Raw genomic sequence first — 20,972 nt, forward strand, 5'->3', positions numbered from 1 at the left:
ACTAGTCACTGCCTGCCATTCTGAAAAGTACCCATTTACTCCTACTCTTTGCTTCCTGTCTGACAACCAGTTCTCAATCCATGTCAGCACACTACCCCCAATCCCACGTGCTTTAACTTTGCACATTAATCTCTTGTGTGGGACCTTGTCGAAAGCCTTCTGGAAGTCCAAATATACCACATCAACTGGTTCTCCCTTGTCCACTCTACTGGAAACATCCTCAAAAAATTCTAGAAGATTTGTCAAGCATGATTTCCCTTTCACAAATCCATGCTGGGACTTGGACCTATCATGTCACCTCTTTCCAAATGCGCTGCTATGACATCCTTAATAATTGATTCCATCATTTTACCCACTACTGAGGTCAGGCTGACCGGTCTATAATTCCCTGTTTTTTTTCTCCCTCCTTTTTTAAAAAGTGGGGTTACATTGGCTACCCTCCACTCGATAGGAACTGATCCAGTGTCTATGGAATGTTGGAAAATGACTGTCAATGCATCCGCTATTTCCAAGGCCACCTCCTTAAGTACTCTGGGATGCAGTCCATCAGGCCCTGGGGATTTATCGGCCTTCAATCCCATCAATTTCCCCAACACAATTTCCAGACTAATAGGGATTTCCCTCAGTTCTTCCTTCTTACTAGACCCTCTTACCCTTTTTATATCCGGAAGGTTGTTTGTGTCCTCCTTAGTGAATACCGAACCAAAGTACTTGTTCAATTGGTCTGCCATTTCTTTGTTCCCCATTATGACTTCCCCTGATTCTGACTGCAGGGGACCTACATTTGTCTTTACTAACCTTTTTCTCTTTACATATCTATAGAAACTTTTGCAGTCCATCTTAATGTTCCCTGCAAGCTTCTTCTCGTACTCCATTTTCCCTGCCCTAATCAAACCCTTTGTCCTCCTCTGCTGAGTTCTAAATTTCTCCCAGTCCCCTGGTTCACTGCTATTTCTGGCCAATTTGTATGCCACTTCCTTGGCTTTAATACTATCCCTGATTTCCCTTGAGAGCCACGGTTGAGCCACCTTCCCTTTTTTATTTTTACGCCAGACAGGGATGTACAATTGTTGTAGTTCTTCCATGCGGTCTCTAAATGTCTGCCATTGCCCATCCACTGTCAACCCCTGAAGTATCATTCGCCAATCTATCCTAGCCTATTCACGCCTCATACCTTCACAGTTACCCTTCTTTAAGTTCTGGACCATGGTCTCTGAATTAACTGTTTCATTCTCCATCCCAATGCAGAATTTCACCATATTATGGTCACTCTTCACCAAGGGGCCTCGCACAACGAGATTACTAATTAATCCTCTCTCATTACACAGCACCCAGTCTAAGATGGCCTCCCCCCAGTTGGTTCCTCGACATATTGGTCTAGAAAACCATCCCTTATGCACTCCAGGAAATCCTCCTCCACCGTATTGCTTCCAGTTTGGTTAGCCCAATCTATGTGCATATTAAAGTCACCCATGATAACTGCTGCACCTTTATTGCATGCACTCCTAATTTCCTGTTTGATGCCCTCCCAACATCACTACTACTGTTTGGAGGTCTGTACACAACTCCCACTAACGTTTTTTTGCCCTTTGGTGTTCTGCAGCTCTACCCATATAGATTCCACATCATCCAAGCTAATGTCCTTCCTAACTATTGCATTAATCTCCTCTTTAACCAGCAATGCTACCCCACCTCCTTTTCCTTTTATTCTATCCTTCCTGAATGTTGAATACCCATGGATGTTGAATTCCCAGCCGTGATCATCCTGGAGCCACGTCTCCGTAATCCCAATCACATCATATCCGTTACCATCTATTTGCACAGTTAATTCATCCACCTTATTAGATACTTCTTGCATTGACACACAAAGCCTTCAGGCTTGTTCTTTTAACACCCTTTGTCCTTTTAGAATTATGATGTAGTGTGGCCCTTTTTGTTTCTTGCCTTTGTTTACTCGACCTTCCACTATTGCTTTTTACCTTTCTACCATCTATTTCTGACTCCATATTACTTCGCCCTATCTCGCTGCATAGGTTCCTATCCCCCTGCCATATTAGTTTAAACACTGCTGAACTGCATTAGCAAATATTACCCCTAGGACATCAGTTCCAGTCCTGCCCAAGTGCAGACCGTCCCTTTTGTACAGGTCCCACTTCCCCCAGAACGGTACAGGTCCCACTTCCCCCAGAACATGTACAGTACAGAGTAAACTGGCTGTCCCATCTAGAAGGGGAGATGCCTGAAGGTCATAAACCCATTTAGAATCAATTCCCAAATTGTGGTTGACCAACAAAATAGCTTTCCTAGTTGATCAGGCTAAAATACAGTATAATGCTTAGCTTCAGGTCGCAGTTTAGAGACCATCCCTTAAATCTGAGGGGTATGACTAAAAGTTTCATCAGTCCGCAAGTATCTTCCCTGGATGAAATGCTATGCTATTTTAGAAAGGAAGGAAAACAGACCGACCCAGCTAATCCACTTGAAGAGCCCTCTTTACAACAGATCATAATCTTTGCAATGTCACAAAGTAATATGTGGTCAAAATCATGCCACCTTCTAAATACAGTTTGTAACAAGTGTCCTTAGCACTGCTATACAGCACAAACATTTTCAGGAAACACTGTAGTAGAGTTTAAGCTGCGAAATTAGGGACGCTTTCACTCCCTCACCTGGGGGGAAATATCACACCAAGGATATCTCTGCAGTGAGAAGCAGGCAATATTACACATTGAAATTATTGTGTTCCTAACACAGATGAAACTGCACACAGGGAGGTTAAAGTAACAGTGACCTCAGTCTTTATTAAGACACTCCAGAGTGAGGAACAGGCCTTCGGGGCCGACTTATATACAGTGCTCCCAAGGGATGCTGGGATCCTTTGGGACTTCAGGGGATGCGCTCCCTGGTGGCGGAACATGGGAGTGCATGCTTTACAGATACACAACATCACTCCGCCCCCCCACCCCAAGTCAAAATGAAAACTATTTACAAGGTGAGGCAGTCAGGAGCCTTTCTTTCCCTGGTGGACCACCTTGGTACAAATGTCTGTTCTGGTGTGTTGGCTGTGCCCTCGCTGGGCTGGCGTGTTGTTGGCCCTGCAGGGCTGCTGGGTGAGCCTGGCCTTGCTGGGCTGTTGGGCGTGATGGGTTCAATTTCCTGGTCCGGGGTGGTGTCGTTGATCCTTTGGGTGTGTGTTGTGGGCTCGAGAAAGGTGGTGTCTGCTGTGGATTGTTCAGGGCAGTCTGTGAACCTCAGCCTCGTTTAGTCCAGGTGCTTTCTGCAAATTTGTCCATTGTCTAGTTTGATTACAAACACCCTACTCCCTTCTTTGGCTATCACCGTGCTCGCGATCCACTTGGGACCATGTCCATAGTTTAGCACATACACAGGGTCATTCAGATCAATTTCCCGGGACACAGTGGCACGACCATCGTTTACATTTTGTTGCTGCCGCCTGCTCTCTGCCTGATCATGCAGGCTGGGGTGAACCAGCGAGAGTCTGGTTTTAAGTGTCCTTTTTATGAGTAGCCCAGCCGGGAGCACCCCTGTGAGCGAGTGGGGTCTCGTGCGGTAGCTGAGCAGTACTCGGGACAGGCGAGTTTGGAGTGAACCTTCTGTGACTCGTTTAAGGCTCTGTTTGATGGTTTGTACTGCCCGCTCTGCCTGCCCATTAGAGGCTGGTTTAAACTGGGCCGAGGTGACATGTTTGATCCCATTGCGGGTCATGAATTCTTTAAATTCGGCACTGGTGAAACATGGCCCGTTGTCACTGACCAGTATGTCAGGCAGGCCGTGGGTGGCAAACATGGCCCTCAGGCTTTCAATGGTGGCGGTGGCGGTGCTTCCCGACATTATTTCACATTCAATCCATTTTGAAAAAGCATCCACCACCACCAGGAACATTTTACTGAGAAACGGGCCCGCATTGTCGACATGGATCCTCGACCATGGTCTGGAGGGCCAGGATCACAAACTTAGTGGTGCCTCTCTGGGCGCGTTGCTCAACTGAGCACACATGCTGTATTGCCATACACAAGACTCTAAGTCAGAGTCGATACCGAGCCATCACACATGGGATCTGGCTATCGCTTTCATCATTACTATACCCGGGTGTGTGCTGTGGAGATCCGAGATGAACGTCTCCCTGCCCTTTTTGGGTAGCACTATGCGGTTACCCCACAACAGGCAGTCTGCCTGAATGGACAGCTCGTACTTTCGCCGTTGGAACGGCTTGATTAGCTCTTGCATTTCAATGGGGATGTTGGCCCAGCTCCCATGCAATACACAGTTTTTTACTAGGGACAGCAGAGGCTGGTCCAAGTCCTAATCTGGCGGGCCATGACAGGTAATTTATCATTTTCAAACGCTTCCATGATCATCAACAAGTCTGCGGGCTGCGCCACCATCAACAAGTTTGCAGGCTGCGCCATTTCCACCCCCGTGGTAGGCAATGGTAGCCGACAGAGCATCCACACAGTTCTCGGGGCCTGGACTGTGGCGGATGGTATAGTTATACGCTGATAGCGCGAGTGCCCACCTTTGTATGCGGGCTGAGACATTAGTATTTATCCCCTTGTTTTCAGCGAACAGGGATATGAGGGGCTTGTGAACGGTTTCCAGCTCAAATTTGAGGCCAAACAGGTACTGATGCTTTTTCTTTACCCCGAACACACACACTAGTGCCTCTTTCTCAATCATGCTGTATGCCCTCTCGGCCTTAGACTGGAGGCTTGGACGACAGGTTGCAACTTCCCCGCAATGTTAGCTTGTTGTAATACACACCCGACTCCGTACGACGACATATCACATGCTAGCACAAGTCTTTTACACGGGTAAGACAATACAGCAGCTTGTTGGAGCATAAAATGTTTCTGGCTTTCTCAAAAGCAATTACTTGTTTTTTCCCCCATACCCAGTTCTCACCTTTACGCAATAACACATGTAAGGGCTCTAAGAGGGTGCTTAACCCCGGTAGGAAGTTACAAAATAGTTGAGGAGTCCCAGGAATGACCGCAGCTCCGTGACGTTGTGTGGCTTGGACGCGTACCCGATAACCTCTGTCTTGGCGTCTGTAGGCCGAATGCCGTCGATCGCGATCTTTCTCCCCAAAAACTCCATTTCTGTTGCCATGAAGACGCATTTCAACCTCTTCAGTCGCAGCCCTACACGATCCAGTCGCTGGAGGACCTCCTCCAGGTTTTGTAGGTGCTCAACCTGTGACCAACATGTCGTCCTGAAAGACCGTGTGTGGTACTGACTTGAGTAGGCTCTCCATGTTTTTCTGGAAGATCGCTGCAGCCGACCGATTTCCATAAGGGCATCTGTTGTAGATGAACAGTCCCTTGTGCGTGTTGATGAAGGTGAGGCCCTTCGAAGACTCCTCCAGCTCCTGCATCATGTAGGCCGAAGTCAGGTCGAGCTTGGTGAACATTTTGTCTCCTGCCAGTGTCGCAAATAGGTCGTCTGCCTTAGGTAGCGGGTATTGGTCCTGTAGCGAGAAATGATTAATAGTTACTTTATAATCGCCGCAAATCCTGACCGTTGCATCACTTTTGAGTACTGGAACAATTGGGCTAGCTGATTCGCTGAATTCCACTGGGGAAATGATGCTCTCGCGTTGCAGCCTGTCCAGCTCGATTTCCACTCTTTCCCTCATCATGTGAGGTACCGCTCGCGCCTTGTGGTGAATGGGTCGTGCCTCTGGGACCAAGTGGATCCGCACCTTCGCCCCGGAAAAGTTTCCAATGCCTGGCTCAAAAAGGAAGGAAATTTGTTAAGAACCTGGGTACATGAGGCCTCATCGACATGTGATCGCGCTCAATGTCATCCCAGTTCCAGCGGATTTTGTCCAGCCAGCTCCTTCCAAGCAGTGTGGGGCCTTCGCCCGGACAATCCAGAGTGGCAGTTCATGCACCGTGAGGAGGACCGCTCTCCTTTATGCAGCGCTTCCTTCTCCGTCCAGCTCGTTGGCTACAGAGTACTGGTCTAGCCGTTCGACAAAGGCTTCCCAGTCCTCACCCTCTGAGAACTGCTCCAGGATGCTGCATCTCTGCGTTGGATTCGTATACTCGTCGCCAGTTATTGTGTTCCTAACACAGATGAGATTGCACACAGGGAGGTTAAAGTAACAGTGACCTCAGTCTTTATTAAGACACTCCAGAGTGAGGAACAGGCCTTAGGGGCTGGCTTATCTACAGTGCTCCCAAGGGATGCTGGGATCCTTGGGACTTCAGGGGATGTGCTCCCTGGTGGCGGAACATGGGCGTGCATGTTTTACAGATACACAACAGAAATATTGATGAGAATTTTGTTCAGTGAAACATTTCCCCAAAGTGTTTTTATGACCACAATGAAACAAGCAACATTTCTTCTTCATTGAATATCTTCTATAGTTTTGAAGTATAGTGCATTTTGGTTATTGCATATCTATTTACAGGATTACTTAGATGCATTTCTCATGACTTCCAACTTGAGCTATAAAGGGTAGATTAATTCTGTGGTCTCCCATGCTCAATCAACTTCAGTGAAGCCCCTCCAGTGTTTCAAAATCTGACGGTAATGGCCCCTGCCACTCGAATCTCTAGTTGCTGTAAAAGAGTTACGACTCAAACAGGAAGTTTTATCCACCTAAACAGGTCGATGGGGCCTCAGTGTAACACCTCATCCAATAAATGAGCGCAGCTTGGATGACTTCTGATAAAGCACTAGCTCAAACTGAAGATAGGCCTATAACAGCCAAGCAGGATCACAAAGAGAAGAAATGTTAACACTTGAAAAGATGATAGCATGAAAGGGATTATAAGTGAAGTGACTAAAAAGAAAAACAAAACTCCCCCACACCCAGCCCAAGGAGAATTCTAATCACCCATGTACAGATGAGGAAATCACAGAAAGGAATGTAGAAACGCAATTTCTATGATGGCCATTCCAGTTGATGTGGTATTAAGATGTAGACAAAGACACAAGGAGGAAACCAAGATGATTCTGACACGCATAATCAAGCAGACCGGAATCTCACAATCTCGACGAAGGTGGTGTGTATCGGTAAGGGGGGGGGGGGCGAAAGAGAGAGAACGGAAAACAACTCAACAGCAGCTATTTAATTGGCAGATCATAAAATAACAACCTATGAAAGCTCGCATTTTTATTTCTGACTGAACTCCGATTTAATTGCACACCAGTAACTGAAGATGTTTGTGAAAAATGGATAGCACATCTTAATCAACACATGGTCAAAAATATGTAAAGTTGTAAAATGAACAGAAAGTTTATACCTAACAGTAGTCTGTGGAGGAATAACTGTCTGACTGTCTTCAATGTGAAGTTTCCTTGGAGTTCGCTGCAGTTCACCTCTATAAAGAAGATACTTTAATATCTCAAAAATCATGTAATACTTGTTTTAATGTAAACATTATTCAATGAAATAAAATGGTGTGGAAAGTTATCCTATCCCACTCCAACATTCAATTGAATCCAAATTATCGTGGATCATTTTGAGGTTTACCTTATTTTATAGAGTCTGTAATAAAGGCTCGCATTTTTGCTGGAGATTTTAATTATGTATTAAACACAATGTATTACAGCAGTGGTCGTCAAACTGGGGTCCATAGAGACTTTCCGGGGTGTGGAGGCGGTGGGAATAACGTGGAAGTAGAGCTGGAGGCAGGAGCCGAGTGTGACAACCACATGTACAGTGCAGAGTAAACTGGCTGTCCCATCTAGGAGGGGAGATACTTGAAGGTCATAAACCCATTTAGAATCAATTCCCAAATTGCTGTTTACCAACAAAATAGCTTTCCTAGTTGATCAGACTAAAAAAAACAGTAGACTACTTAGCTTCAGGTTGCAGTTTAGAGACTATCCCTTAAATCTGAGGAGTATGGCTAAAAGTTTCATCAGTTCACAAATATCTTCCCTGGATAGAATGCTCTGCTATTTTACAAAGGAAGGTAAACAGACCGAGTTAGGACTCATCCAAGAACTTTACACTTTTTAATCCACCTGAGCAGGTAGATGGGGCCTCAGTGTTACACCTCATCCAAAAAATGAGAACACCTTTGAAGGACTACTGATAAGGCACTAGCTCAAACTGAAGATCGGCCTATAACAACCAAGTGTGATCACAAAGAGAAAGAGCCGAAGTAAAGTAACACTCCAAAATGCTACTGTTGAAAGGGATTATAAATTAAGCGACTAAAAAAGAAAAAAAAGCACCCCCACCCTGCCCCAGGAGAAATCATATAATGAAATGTAGCGGCATATTTCTGTCATGGCCATCCCAGTTGAGGTGGCATTGAGGTGTAGACAAAGACACAGGGAGGAAACCAGGATGATTCTGACACACATGATCTGGCAGACCTGAATCTCATAATCTCGAAGAAAGCGGTGTATCGGTAAGGTGGGGGGGGGGGCGAGGAAAGAGAAAGAGAACACAGAAACCAACTCAACAGCAGCTATTTAATTGACAGATAATAAGACAACAAGCCGTGTAAGCTCATATTTTTATGTCTGACTGAGCTCCAATTTAATTGCACAGCAGTAACTTAAGATGTTTATTGTGAAAAATAGATGGCACGTTTTAGTCAACATGTGGTCATAAAAATGTAAAGTAGACAAATGAACAGAAAGTTGGTACCTAATAGAAGTCTGTGGAGCAACAACAGTCGGACTGTCTTCAGTGTGAGGTTTCCTTGGAGCTCGCTCAACTTCACCTCTATAAAGATAGTTTAATAAATCAAAAATCAAAAATAGCTTTTTTTAATGTAAACATTATTCGCTAACATAAAATGGTGTGGACCGTTATCCTATCCCACTCGTAACATTCAACTGAATTCGTATTATCCTGGATCATTTTCAGGTTTTCCTTATTTTACAGAGCCTGTAATAAAGGCACGCATTTTTGCTAGAGATTTTAATTATGTAGTCAAATTGGGGTCCGTAGAGACTTTCCAGGGGGGCGCAAAATAACGTGGAAGCAGAGCTGGAGGCAGCGTTGGTGCGAGCCAGGAGCCGAGTGTGACAGCCACATGTACATTGCAAAATAAACTGGCTGTCTCATCTAGGAGGGGAGATGCCTAAAGGTCATAAACCCATTTAGAATCAATTCCCAAATTGTTGTTTGCCAACAAAATAGCTTTCTTAGTTGACCAGGTTAAAACACAGTAGACTGCTTAGCTTTATGAGTTGCAGTTGAGAGACAATCCCTTAAATCTGAGGGGTCCAGCTAAAGGTTTCATCAGTTCGCAAGTATCTTCCCTGGACAAAGGAAGGAAAACAGACCGACCCAGCTAACTAACTAGAAGAACCCTCTTTACAACCGATCACAGTCTTTGCAATGACACAAAGTAATGTGTGGCCAAAATCATGCCACCTTCTAAATACAGTTGATGCCGAGTGTCCTTATCATTGCTATACAAACATTTTCAGGAAACACTGTGGTAGAGTTTAAGCTGTGGAATTTGGGACATTTTCTCTCCCTCACCTGGGGAAAAACATCACATCAAGGATAGACAGACACTGCAATGAGAAGCAGGCATATCTCTGATATCTAAGTAAATTCTTGTTTTCTTAAAAGCATTATTAAAACATTTTTCACATTATGCACTCTTATATTGAGTATTATTTGGTATTATAATTGAGATGGGGGTTGGTCCGTGATTATTTATCCAATTAAAAAGGGATGCTTCAACCAAAAGAGTTTGAGAACCACTGTATTATAAAACCCAACACCAAACAAATTCAAATAAATACTGTTAAGCCTTTTATTATGACATGACTAGCAATATCAGAAATTTGTCAGACAATTTATTTCTAAATTTGGTTGTACATTTTTCTTGTTACAATTGATTAAGACTTGCTCTAGTAAAAGTTTTATCCCCTTCCAGAAAGCCCCCCCTGTGTACCAAATTTGTTCAAACAAAACAAACTTTATTTTGGCTTGATAAACTGGATAGTTTATTTTTTCTTCTAGGAACTATGCAATTAACCAGATCATAAAATGCTCAGTGGGTTAACAGTTTCAAATTTACAATATCTGTCAGCAGTGGAAAAGGTCAAAAAAGGTTATACACTCAAACTAATGAGTCGGGACCATGCTGATTGTGCAATGGAATAATCGGGGATAGATATATGCTCACTAATCTCTCTATGGCAGATACCTAATTGAAGGTAGATATTAAACAGGAAAAAAAAAGTTTGCTAAATAAAAAATGAACCCTCGACTGAGCTACCCTGAAATTTTATCATACTTTACTAGTGTCCAGCTCAATAGAGAAGAGAGCAAGCTGCTTATCAACAGGAGAATATGTAATGCCATGAGAGGGGAGGGGAGTGTGATTAAAATAGGCAGTGACTCCTTAAAGAAGTATTACCTTTCTTCTGGGTCCATCTGCAGAGTTTTGTCATGCTCAAGGAACAATCTCCCATCAAAATCTTTGTTCTTGCGGTAAAGCTCTTCATATTGTCTTGAAAGTGACTCAATCTGTACAAACGTTGCAATAACACAAAACAAAGAATTATATTGAGAATATTATGTATCCAGTTTTGAATAACTTTACATAGAACATTAGTGCAGCTCATGTTATTGACATGCTTCAGATCTAATTTCGGGGCTCACAAGTTCAATACAACAAGAACAGATTGATCTGATTATAACATTGGTTATTTGTTCTTGGTGATGTTGACAAGCCCTTATTTATTGCCTATCTCTGAGGACGTAGTGGTGAGGTTTCTGCTTGAACAACTCCCACAATAATGTTAGGCGAGAAATCCAGTCACATTGACCCAGCGACAATGAAGGAACAGTGTGTGACTTGGAAAGTGAACTTCGAAATAGTGGTGTTCCGACAGCATTGTTGCTCTTGTCCTCACTGGTGATAAAAATTGCAGGGGAGGAAGGTGCCATCGAACTACAGTTGGCAAGTTGCTGTGGATCATGCACTCGGCTGTGACAACGCACCAGTGATGGAGTGGGTGGATATTGAGCTGTCCAGCTTTCTAAGTATTGTTGCAGCTACACCCATTCAGACGAGTGGCAAGTATTCCATCACACTCTTGACTTGCTCTGTAGATGGTGAAGCAGCTTTGATGGGTTGGATCATCGCAGAGTACCCAGTCTCTGTCCTACTCTTGTCGCCACGGTGACGTTTATATAGCTGGTCTAGTTATGTTTCTGGTCAATGGTGACCTGCCGCCCCCCAGAGTGTGTATGGTGGTGCCATTGAAGGTTAGAGAGATGTCTGGGTTTCTCTTATTTGAAATGATTACCTGGCACAAACCTTACCAAATGCTTGTCAGCCCAAGCCTGAATGTTATCAAGGTCTCACCTGTAGGCTGGCAAGGGTTGCTTCATTATCGGAAGTTGCAAATACAGCTGAACACTGTAGAATAGTCAGCAAACAACCTTACTCCTGGCCTTCTTGACAAAGAGGTTATTGCTGAAGCAGCTCAAGATAGTTGGGCTGAGGAACTCCTGCAGTTATGTTCTCAGGCTATGGTGACTCGCTGCCAACAATTGCAACCACCTTTCTTCCTGTCAGGTATCAATGTAGCCACTGCAGCGTTTTTCATTTGATCCCTACAGACTTCAGTTTTGCTCAGGCTCTCAGATGTTAAATGCTCTCTTGATGTCGAGGGAAGTTAGTCTAATTTCTCCTCTGGCATTCAGCTCTTCTATGTCTGGACCACGGCTGTAACAAGGTCTGGAACAAAGCAGTTCTGACCGTACCCAAACGGAGTATCAATGAAGAGGTTATTGATGAGTAGATATTGTTGGATGGTACCATTGAGGAATTCCTCCATCACTTTTATGAGGACTGATGGCAGTAATGGTCTGGTTAGATTTAGCCTGCTTTGCTGTGACTCGGACATACCTTCCTAATTGTCAGGTCATAGCTGTTCTGGCAGAACATAGGGCTCAATTTTCCATAGTGAACTGCGCGCCACTTTTTTTGGCGTTAATTAAAATCTCCCAGTTTCACCAAAGTTTCTGTGCCAGCGTAACTCAGTTAGGTACGATTTTTTTATGTTAGTATTTTTTTTTGCATCATGGAATCGTAAGCTGATGTCTGAGCCAGTTTTTCACATTTAAGCAAGTTTGGCCAACTTACATTTTTCCTAGGATGGTGTATGTGCCCACTCCCAAAAAACCTTCTGGGCACTTAAGAAAAAATAGCGCACATTAAAAAAATCGGCGCAGAAAACCGCCACTGTTTTTAGGTTAAGTTTTGGAGGAAGTCAAGAAGACAAGTAATATGCATTTCAAAGTCAAAAGGGAGAAAATGGAAGCCTAAGGCAATTCTTTATTTTTGGATTTTTTCCGAAGTACCACACCATCACCGAACGTCTCCTCACCGGGCTCAAGGGCAGGAGTGTCGGCTGGCACAATCACTCCCTCTCGCGGACGCAGGGCTCGACTTCTAAAGAAGCCAGGGGTAGGGCGTTGGACACCAAGCCAGTGTCTGGGCAAGGGAGCGATTCTACCGGCCGACCCGCGAGCCCGGTGAGGAGATGTTCTGTCAGTGGTGGGTGGTACTTTGAAAAAAAAAATCAAAAGTTAAAGAATTGCATTCGACTTCGTTGCCCCAACTGTCCTCATTGAATACCTAGCTTCCCATTCTAAGCAAGCCTATTGTGTATGCACAGAATAGGGTGTGATCCATACTAGGGTGTCGACTTTGGGGAGAGGGAGGAAAGAAGGTTTGAGTGCTTTGTCGTGCTGTTTTGCGCTTCTTGCAAAGCTACAATTTAATTACGGGGACAATACCATACCACGTGCAAGGCTTCTGCATGATTGTGCTGCAGAGAAGACTGATTAGACATCATCGCATGAGGAACCTCAAAGCACGTAGGATGATGAGCAGGAGGCCTTACCCACATCGGGTACATCGAGACAGGCATTCATACCTGCACCTGAGTGATGCAGACTGTGTGAGAAGGCTGCGTTTCCACAAAGAAGTTGTAACCGAGATCTGTGAATTAATAAAAGCAGACCTGCACCCTAGAAGCATCAGGAGGACTGCTTTGTCAGTTGAAGTAAAGGTTACAGCTGCACTTTCATTTTATGCATCTGGATCATTCCAGACCACAACTGGGGATGCGTGCGCTATTTCTCAACATGCAACACATATCTGCATTCGGCAGGTGATTGCTGCACTATATGTCCAGAGGAATGACTGCATAAAGTTCCCCATGACTGCCCAGGCAATGCGTGACAGGGTTGTGGACTTCTCCAGGATTGCTGGCTTCCCAAAAGGTACAGGGCTGCATTGATTGTACCCACATTGCCTTGCGAGCACCTTTGGAAGATTTCGAGATGTACAAAAACAGAAACATTCACTCTGTGAATGTGCAGCTCATCTGTGACGACATGCATCGCATCATGGCAGTTGATGCAAGCAAGATACCCTGGGAACACCCATGATGTGTTCATCCTACGCGAGAGCACTATATCTGCCATGTTTCAGCAGCAGCTAGAAGGGCAGAGCTTGCTGCTGGGAGACAAAGGATACGGCATCACCACCTGACTCATAATGCCCCTACGCCTAACCCAGACGGAAACTGACCGGGAATACAACATGTCGCACATTGCGACGTGCATCATAATAGAGAGCACCATTGGCATCCTGAAGCAGCATGTCCGATGCCTGGACCATTCCAGAGGCTACTTGCAATACTCCCCTGAGATTGTCGGTCAGTTCACTGTTGTGTGCTGCATGCTGCGTAACTTAGCCATCATGAGGCAGCAGCAGCTGTTAGTAGAAGACACACCTGAGGTGAGAATGGCTGATGAGGAGGAGGACGAGGAGAAGGAAGCCATGCAACTACCTGAACCCAGAGCATGACGGCGGAGGAGGGTGGGCTGTCGTGCCCCTTTAATGATTGCTCGAGCCTTGCTCATCTGTAAACGCTTTGCTGCCTGAAGGCTCAGCGGCAACTATTCCAAATGGACCATGTTTACTGTTTGGACCTGTTCCGTAATGTTGTGTTGTGTTGTGTTAATGGAACAAATAATGTAAATGATTCAGTTATAATTTAAAATATATTTTATTCAAAAGTTTAACACTTGTTTGTATTTAATTTAACTTTAATAATCATATTCTTGTATCAAACTTTATAGTTTTCAGTTAAGATCATTTACAAACTTTTAAACTTGTAAATTTACATCACTTACAAGAAACTTTTAATTTGAGAACAGTCACAACAGTAACATCAATAATAGCAGCAAAGAAAGGCTACACACATCTCTCCTCCACCTTATTCTAAGATGACTCCATCCCTGCTCGCAAGCGATGGCGCAGCATTTCTCGGGTTGGTACTAAGCTTATTCTTTCGAGCATCTCGGGTAATGCGTACTTCTTGATGGGGGGCATGGGCAGGCAGCAATGTTGAAGGCCCGGCTTGGGCCTCTTCAGAGGCTGGTCTGGGGATTGGAGTGGGAGTTGCAGTTGATTCCATCAATGACCACGGGATCTGGGCATGTTCCCTTATTGTAGCAGCTAACTCCGACATTCCCTCCCTCATGTTCACCGACAATGTATCAGCTACCTGCGACATTCCCTCCCCATGTGCCCGGACAGTGTTCCCATTTCTCGTGAGAGTGTTGTTACTTCTCCCGACTGTCCCAATACCTCATCACCCACCCCACTGAAGGTGTCCCGGGGTGATCGGGTAAGGTCAATGCTCTCCGCACTCATTACCATCATCTGAACCACATCTGTTAGACCCTGCACCTCAGGAGCGCGCAGTCAAGCTCTCTTTCTCCTCGTCTCCCTGGGTGTGGCACACTGCATCCCACTGGGACCAGCAGCCTCGGACGGTGGGGCCCGAGGTATGCCTTGCTGGACCCCACTGGAACCCCCAGCCTCGGACTGTGTGAAACCATGGAATGTCTCAACACTCGCACCACTCAGGAAAGGGGCTGGCACCTCAATGGGCGGCACCTGTATCTCCTCCAGAGTGAGTACAACAGTGGGGGCTTCATTCCCCGCCCCCCGCCCCTTCCCCTCCCCCAGGCTCTTGGTCTGGAGGATGGGATTGGAAGACGTTCTCCTCTTCAGGCTTATCGGCGTCTGAATAATCTTCTGCACTGGCTTCAACTTCGTCAGGGTTGGCGTCAAGTTCTGCAAAATATAACAGCACAGACAAATTTTTAGCAGCAGAGGAGGGGGCAGGGTGTAGGCAGCAGGCTCATTTGAAGGACCACAATGAATGATAGCACACTGCATCAACCGAAGCGTAGCTGACGGAGACATCCCCATGAACCGAAGCATAGCTAACCCGTGCAGTACTTGACTTTTAGCAAAGCCAGAATGTGGAATTAGCAGGACTTACCCTCTCCCTCGAGTCTGGGCCCAGCTTGTGCAGTAGTGGTTGCTTTTCTCCAGGCAGGACCCATCAATGCAGCACCCTGTCTTCCAAGGGTATCAGTGGGTGCAGATTTGCTGAGCCTCCTTCTACATAAGAACATAAGAATTAGGAACAGGAATAGGCCATCTAGCCCCTCGAGCCTGCTCCACCATTCAACAAGATCATGGCTGATCTGGCCGTGGACTCAGCTCCACTAACCCGTCCGCTCCCCATAACCCTCAATTCCCTTATTGGTTAAAAATCTATCTATCTGTGATTTGAATACATTCAATGAGCTAGCCTCAACTGCTTCCTTGGGCAGAGAACTCCACAGATTCAGAACCCTCTGGGAGAAGAAATTCCTTCTCAACTCGGTTTTAAATTGGCTCCCCCGTATTTTGAGGCTGTGTCCCCTAGTTCTAGACTCCCCGACCAGTGGAAACAACCTCTCTGCCTCTATCTTGTCTATCCCTTTCATTATTTTAAATGTTTCTATAAGATCATCCCTCATCCTTCTGAACTCCAATGAGTAAAGACCCAGTCTACTCAATCTATCATCATAAGGTAACCCCCTCATCTCCGGAATCAGCCTAGTGAGTCATCTCTGTACCCACTCCAAAGCTAGTATATCCTTCCTTAAGTGTGACCAAAACTGCACGCAGTACTCCAGGTGCAGCCTCACCAATATCCTTGTACAGTTGCAGCAGGACCTCCCTGCTTTTGTACTCCATCCCTCTCGCAATGAAGGCCAACATTCCATTCACCTTCCTGATTACCTGCTGCACCTGCAAACTAACTTTTTGGGATTCATGCACAAGGACCCCCAGGTCCCTCTGCACCGCAGCATGTTATAATTTCTCTCCATTCAAATAATATTCCCTTTTACTGTTTTTTTTCCCCCAAGGTGGATGACCTCACATTTTCCGACATTGTAGTCCATCTGCCAAATCTTAGCCCATTCGCTTAACCTATCTAAATCTCTTTGCAGCCTCGCTGTGTCCTCTACACAACCCGCTTTCCCACTAATCTTTGTGTCATCTGCAAATTTTGTTACACTACACTCTGTCCCCTCTTCCAGGTCATCTATGTATATTGTAAACAGTTGTGGTCCCAGCACCACCGATCCCTGTGGCACACCACTAACCACCGATTGCCAACCCAAAAAGGACCCATTTATTCCGACTCTCTGCTTTCTGTTAGCCAGGCAATTCTCTATCCATGCTAATATATTTCCTCTGACTCCGCGTACCTTTATCTTCTGCAGTAACCTTTTGTGTGGCACCTTATCGAATGCCTTTTGAAAATCTAAATACACCACATCCATCGGTACACCTGTATCCACCATGCTCGTTATATCCTCAAAGAATTCCAGTAAATTAGTTAAACATGATTTCCCCTTCATGAATCCATGTTGCGTCTGCTTGATTGCACTATTCCTATCTAGATGTCCCGCTATTCCTTCCTTAATGATAACTTCAAGCATTTTCCCCACTACAGATGTTAAACTAACCAGCCTATAGTTACCTGTCTTTTATCTGCTCCTTTTTTAAAGAGGCGTTACATTCTGTTCGAGTTCTCACTCTTTTGTTCTGTGCCACCTTCCTCTGCAAAGATGAAAATATAACTTTTTAGAGAGGTGTCTTTCTTCTGGATAGGACATACAGATGGTCAAACTTACAAGTGCAATTCCAGTGTATAAATGAAAACATTACTTACACTAACTACTTGACCAAGGTCCCGGCACTTCTTTTTGCACTGGCCTCCAGAACTTGGGGTGATCACCATTGCACAGTAATCTTCTGCAAGTTGGTTCCAGCGTTTCTTCATTTCTTTTGGTGAAACTTTTGTGACCTCTGCTGGTATACAGCTCATGCTATCTGCCCTCAATTACAGTAACTTGTGCCTCTACTTCATCCTCTGAGAAATTCTTGGATCTTGAGCCACGTTGCATATTGCAGCTCCGATTTTTCCACTGAGAATTAAAGTTCTCACGCACAACTGGCTATTTAAAAATGGCCAAATGCAGACCAGGTGGTGTACTGGGCATGCGCACCCCTAGCAGTCACGTAACAAAAACATCATTTTTTTTTCGCACATGCACAGCGCAGACATTAGGCTCCACCGCCTGAAGCTAAAGGACAGGGTGCAGAGCGTCAATTTTAAAAATTAGAACAGGGAAATTTGCAAGTTTTTTGGGGGGGGGGAGTAGTCGGGGCCAAAAAAAACAGGTGTAACACTTGAAATACGCCAAAAAACAGCATTGGGAAAAATTGAGCCCATAGATAGGGGAGATCGGGTAATGCCAGACCAAAGATTTCCTGCACCCCCTTAAAAAATGGCAAACTCCAATAACCGCACCACAGTGCTGCCAAATTTCAGGACCCCCTACTCTAACTGCAAAAACCCAGGATCATGACCAACTGCTACCAAAGGCTCGGATCATCCCTGTCCAGCTAAATCCCACTCAGGACTGCTATCTATCAGATAATTATATCCAACTGCTGCATATTGCATACCTACTTGCTAAATATTCTCAAGTTTAAAATTGGTAATACAAATAAAAATTTTGCATAAAGGATTAACTAAAATAAAAGCCACTCATTTATGGGTTTCAGAGATTAATTTGGACTCATGCAAATAGATCCCAAAATTACTGGTATTTCAGATTGGTTTCTGAAAAATAAACGAGCAGTATTTTCCTTACCTACTGTTGTATAAATAAAAAGCTTATTCCTACACCTAAATATATCTGCGTGCAATATGGGGGAAGTAGCCTTCACCCTAAATATATCCCTGCGTGCAATATGGAGGAAGTAGCTTTACTGTCTATCTGCTTGGGTTTTTAAGAGCGAATAGCAAAAAATATCTAAAACATTCCTATCTATCGTTTGCAACAGTACAACCAGTACTGGTCCAATGTCCCCAATCTGGAATTCTAAAAACCGGATTTGTCTGAAACCGGACATTTTGCAGATCGCAGGAGTCGTCATCTGGAATCAGGAAATATTTCCCGAAAACCGGGCATTTAAAGAAAAAGTCGCATTACCGACCTGCCATCAGTCTAAGCCTTTCGGAATGCCCCACGACACCGACCCACACGTGACCCAAGCCCACCTGACCTAACCCACGTGTGACCCGAGCCCACCCAACCTGACTCAAGCGCTGTGATGTTTTTTCCGATTTAAAAGGTATTGTGAACGTGTGTTATTTGCCATTGCAACCATGTCAAAAAGGTCAACAGATACCCCAATGGGTAATAAAGGTAGTGCAAAGAGGAAGCATAATTCATTATCAATTGCCAAGAAACTGGAGTTACTCCAGAGATTAGATAAAGGTGAGAAGACTGAGTGAAGAGTATGGTGTTGGAATCGCCACCATTTATGATATAAAAAACAGAAATAACAGATTAAGTTTTATGTAGAAAGTGACGTTCAGAAAGAAATGAGTAAGAGAAAAGCTATGCATAAGCCGAAAAGTGATGAGTTGGATCGAATCATGATGGAGTGGTGGCGACAGAGGAGAAGTGAAAAAATTCCTTTGTCTGGCCCAAAAGGTGATGCAACAAGCCAAGATATTCCATGCAGAACTGGAGATTGAAACTCCATGCGAGTACTCTTCAGATTGGCTAACCAAATTTAAAAGGTGGCATGGTGTCAAGCAATTGAAAGTGTGTGATGAAAAAGCCTCAGTCGATCATGAGGCAGCTGAAGGTTATATGGATGAGTTTGTTAAACTCCGATGAGACAGCACTGTTTTGGCGCTATATACCGAGAAACAGAAGAAGAATCGCAGCCAGCAGGTGCAAAAGACGCCAAAGATAGACTGTGCTTGCTTGTGCAAATGCAGCTGGGACACAAGTGTAAAGCTTATGGTCATCGGGAAAAGCCAGCGTCCAAGATGTTTCAAGGGCTTGAGAGTATTCCCAGTGCATTATTATGCTAATAAGAGAGCACTGGTAACCAGGGTAATCTTTCTGAACTGGTTTGAGAAGCATTTTGTTCCATAAGCACGTGTTCATTGCACGGCAGCTGGCCTTGAAGAAAACTGCAAAATATTCTTGCTGTTCGACAATTGCTCAGCACATCCTGATGCTGAGCTTCTAGTAAAGGATAATGTCCATAGAATCTATTTACCTCCCAATGTATCTCTGGTACAGCCAATGGACAAGGAATTTTGAGATTAATGAAGTGTCTCTACAAAAACAAATTCATGAAGTGTTTGCTTAGCGCTGTGAACAGAGGCATGGGAATAACAGTGTTCTCATACGGTTTCTCTGTGAAGGATGCCACATGGGCAGCTGTGGATGCATGGAATGAGGTAACTAGAGACACCTTGGCCGATGCCTGGCATAACCTCTGGCCAGCAACTATTGTAAGATATCGCCAATTGACAGATATTAGAAATTAGAATTAAGAAGCTTATTTTACACATCTTTAATTAATGAATAACCTTTATGTTTGTAACTTCCTTTATATGCACTGATTGTATGTAAAACTCATTTATAAATGATTGAAAATGGCCGTATAACATAAAATAGGTTTTAAAATGGAGGAAGGCTGAGAAGCAAAGCTTGATGGTAAATGAACCATCCTAAGTAACCAAAGCAATGTGTTGAACATTAGTACAGAATAATAAAGAACATCAGGTTCTGCTTAGCTCGACATACCTTATAAGCAGAAAGGCTGTATATCTTGAGAATGTTTAGGCTTGTGCGAGGTACGGAGATTAGCAGGACTGCTTAGGAGATGGAAGGTACCCTTTCCAAGGTTTCAAAGCTCAGACATTGAAAACATGAGATATACCAGGACTCATTTTGCTAGCTTGCCACGTTGGCACAAAAAGGGTATAAAGAAAAACTCTTCCACTCAGAAGGCAGTGCGAATCAAGACAACAGGAAGAAGGAATCTTCAGAAGGAAAAGAGGAGAAGGAGTCGGCACCACAGCTGCTCGAGAGGACGCTATCGAGAGTCAGGCTGTAACTATCATTTGTTAAGTATTACTTTTTGTAACAGAACGTAATTTACTTGATAATCTCTGTTGTTTTTATTCAATATACCTGTATTAAAAGCATTTGTTATAATTTGAACAAGTGTCTCCTAGTTTGAATTAAATATAAAACCGGAGAATAATTGAATTGCTACAATTAGCAAAGCGACAAAAAGCTGCTAAGTAGTTAAAAACTACACTATATTTAGTGAAGATGACGACGATGCTGATGACGACTTTGAAGGTTTACATGTGTCCAGGGAGAAGGAAATGATTGCTGAACTTTTAGAATACACAAAAGGGCTAACGTGCGAAGCTGCACTAGAATTGAATGAAGATGATGTCACAGAAGTCATGGACATGGGCCCGTTGTGCATGCACAGAAACATAGAAACACAGAAGTAGGCCATTCGGCCCTTCGAGCCTGCACCACCATTCAATAAGATCATGGCTGATCATTCACCTCGGTACCCCTTTCAGCTTTCTCTCCATAACCCTTGATCCCTTTAGCCGTCAGGGCCATATCTAACTTCCTCTTGAATACATCTAACGAACTGACATCAACAACTTTCTGCGGTAGAGAATGAGAGAGGTTAACAACTATGAGTGAGGAAGTTTCTCCTCATCTTAGCCCCAAGTTT

The 20,972-nt window shown here is 44.3% G+C and overlaps 1 protein-coding gene across 9 annotated transcripts in view; it reads right to left on the reverse strand.

Annotated features, from left to right (window-relative positions):
* The window catches only part of rb1 (retinoblastoma 1), a 456,612-nt gene that overhangs the window by 319,689 nt on the left and 115,951 nt on the right, over positions 1-20,972 (reverse strand). For 8 of the 9 annotated variants that reach the window (XM_070894055.1, XM_070894054.1, XM_070894053.1 and 5 more), the window contains 3 exons: positions 10,371-10,480; positions 8,636-8,713; positions 7,275-7,352 (listed from right to left, as the gene is read on the reverse strand). In XM_070894055.1, coding sequence (XP_070750156.1) covers positions 7,275-7,352; positions 8,636-8,713; positions 10,371-10,480 — 266 coding nt within the window. Of the gene's footprint in view, positions 1-7,274; positions 7,353-8,635; positions 8,714-10,370; positions 10,481-20,794; positions 20,862-20,972 lie in introns of those variants that run through there. The other variant, XM_070894057.1, reaches the window with a different exon arrangement.

Source organism: Pristiophorus japonicus, chromosome 11 (genome assembly GCF_044704955.1).
Source record: "Pristiophorus japonicus isolate sPriJap1 chromosome 11, sPriJap1.hap1, whole genome shotgun sequence".
In the NCBI taxonomy this organism is placed as follows: domain Eukaryota; kingdom Metazoa; phylum Chordata; class Chondrichthyes; family Pristiophoridae; genus Pristiophorus; species Pristiophorus japonicus.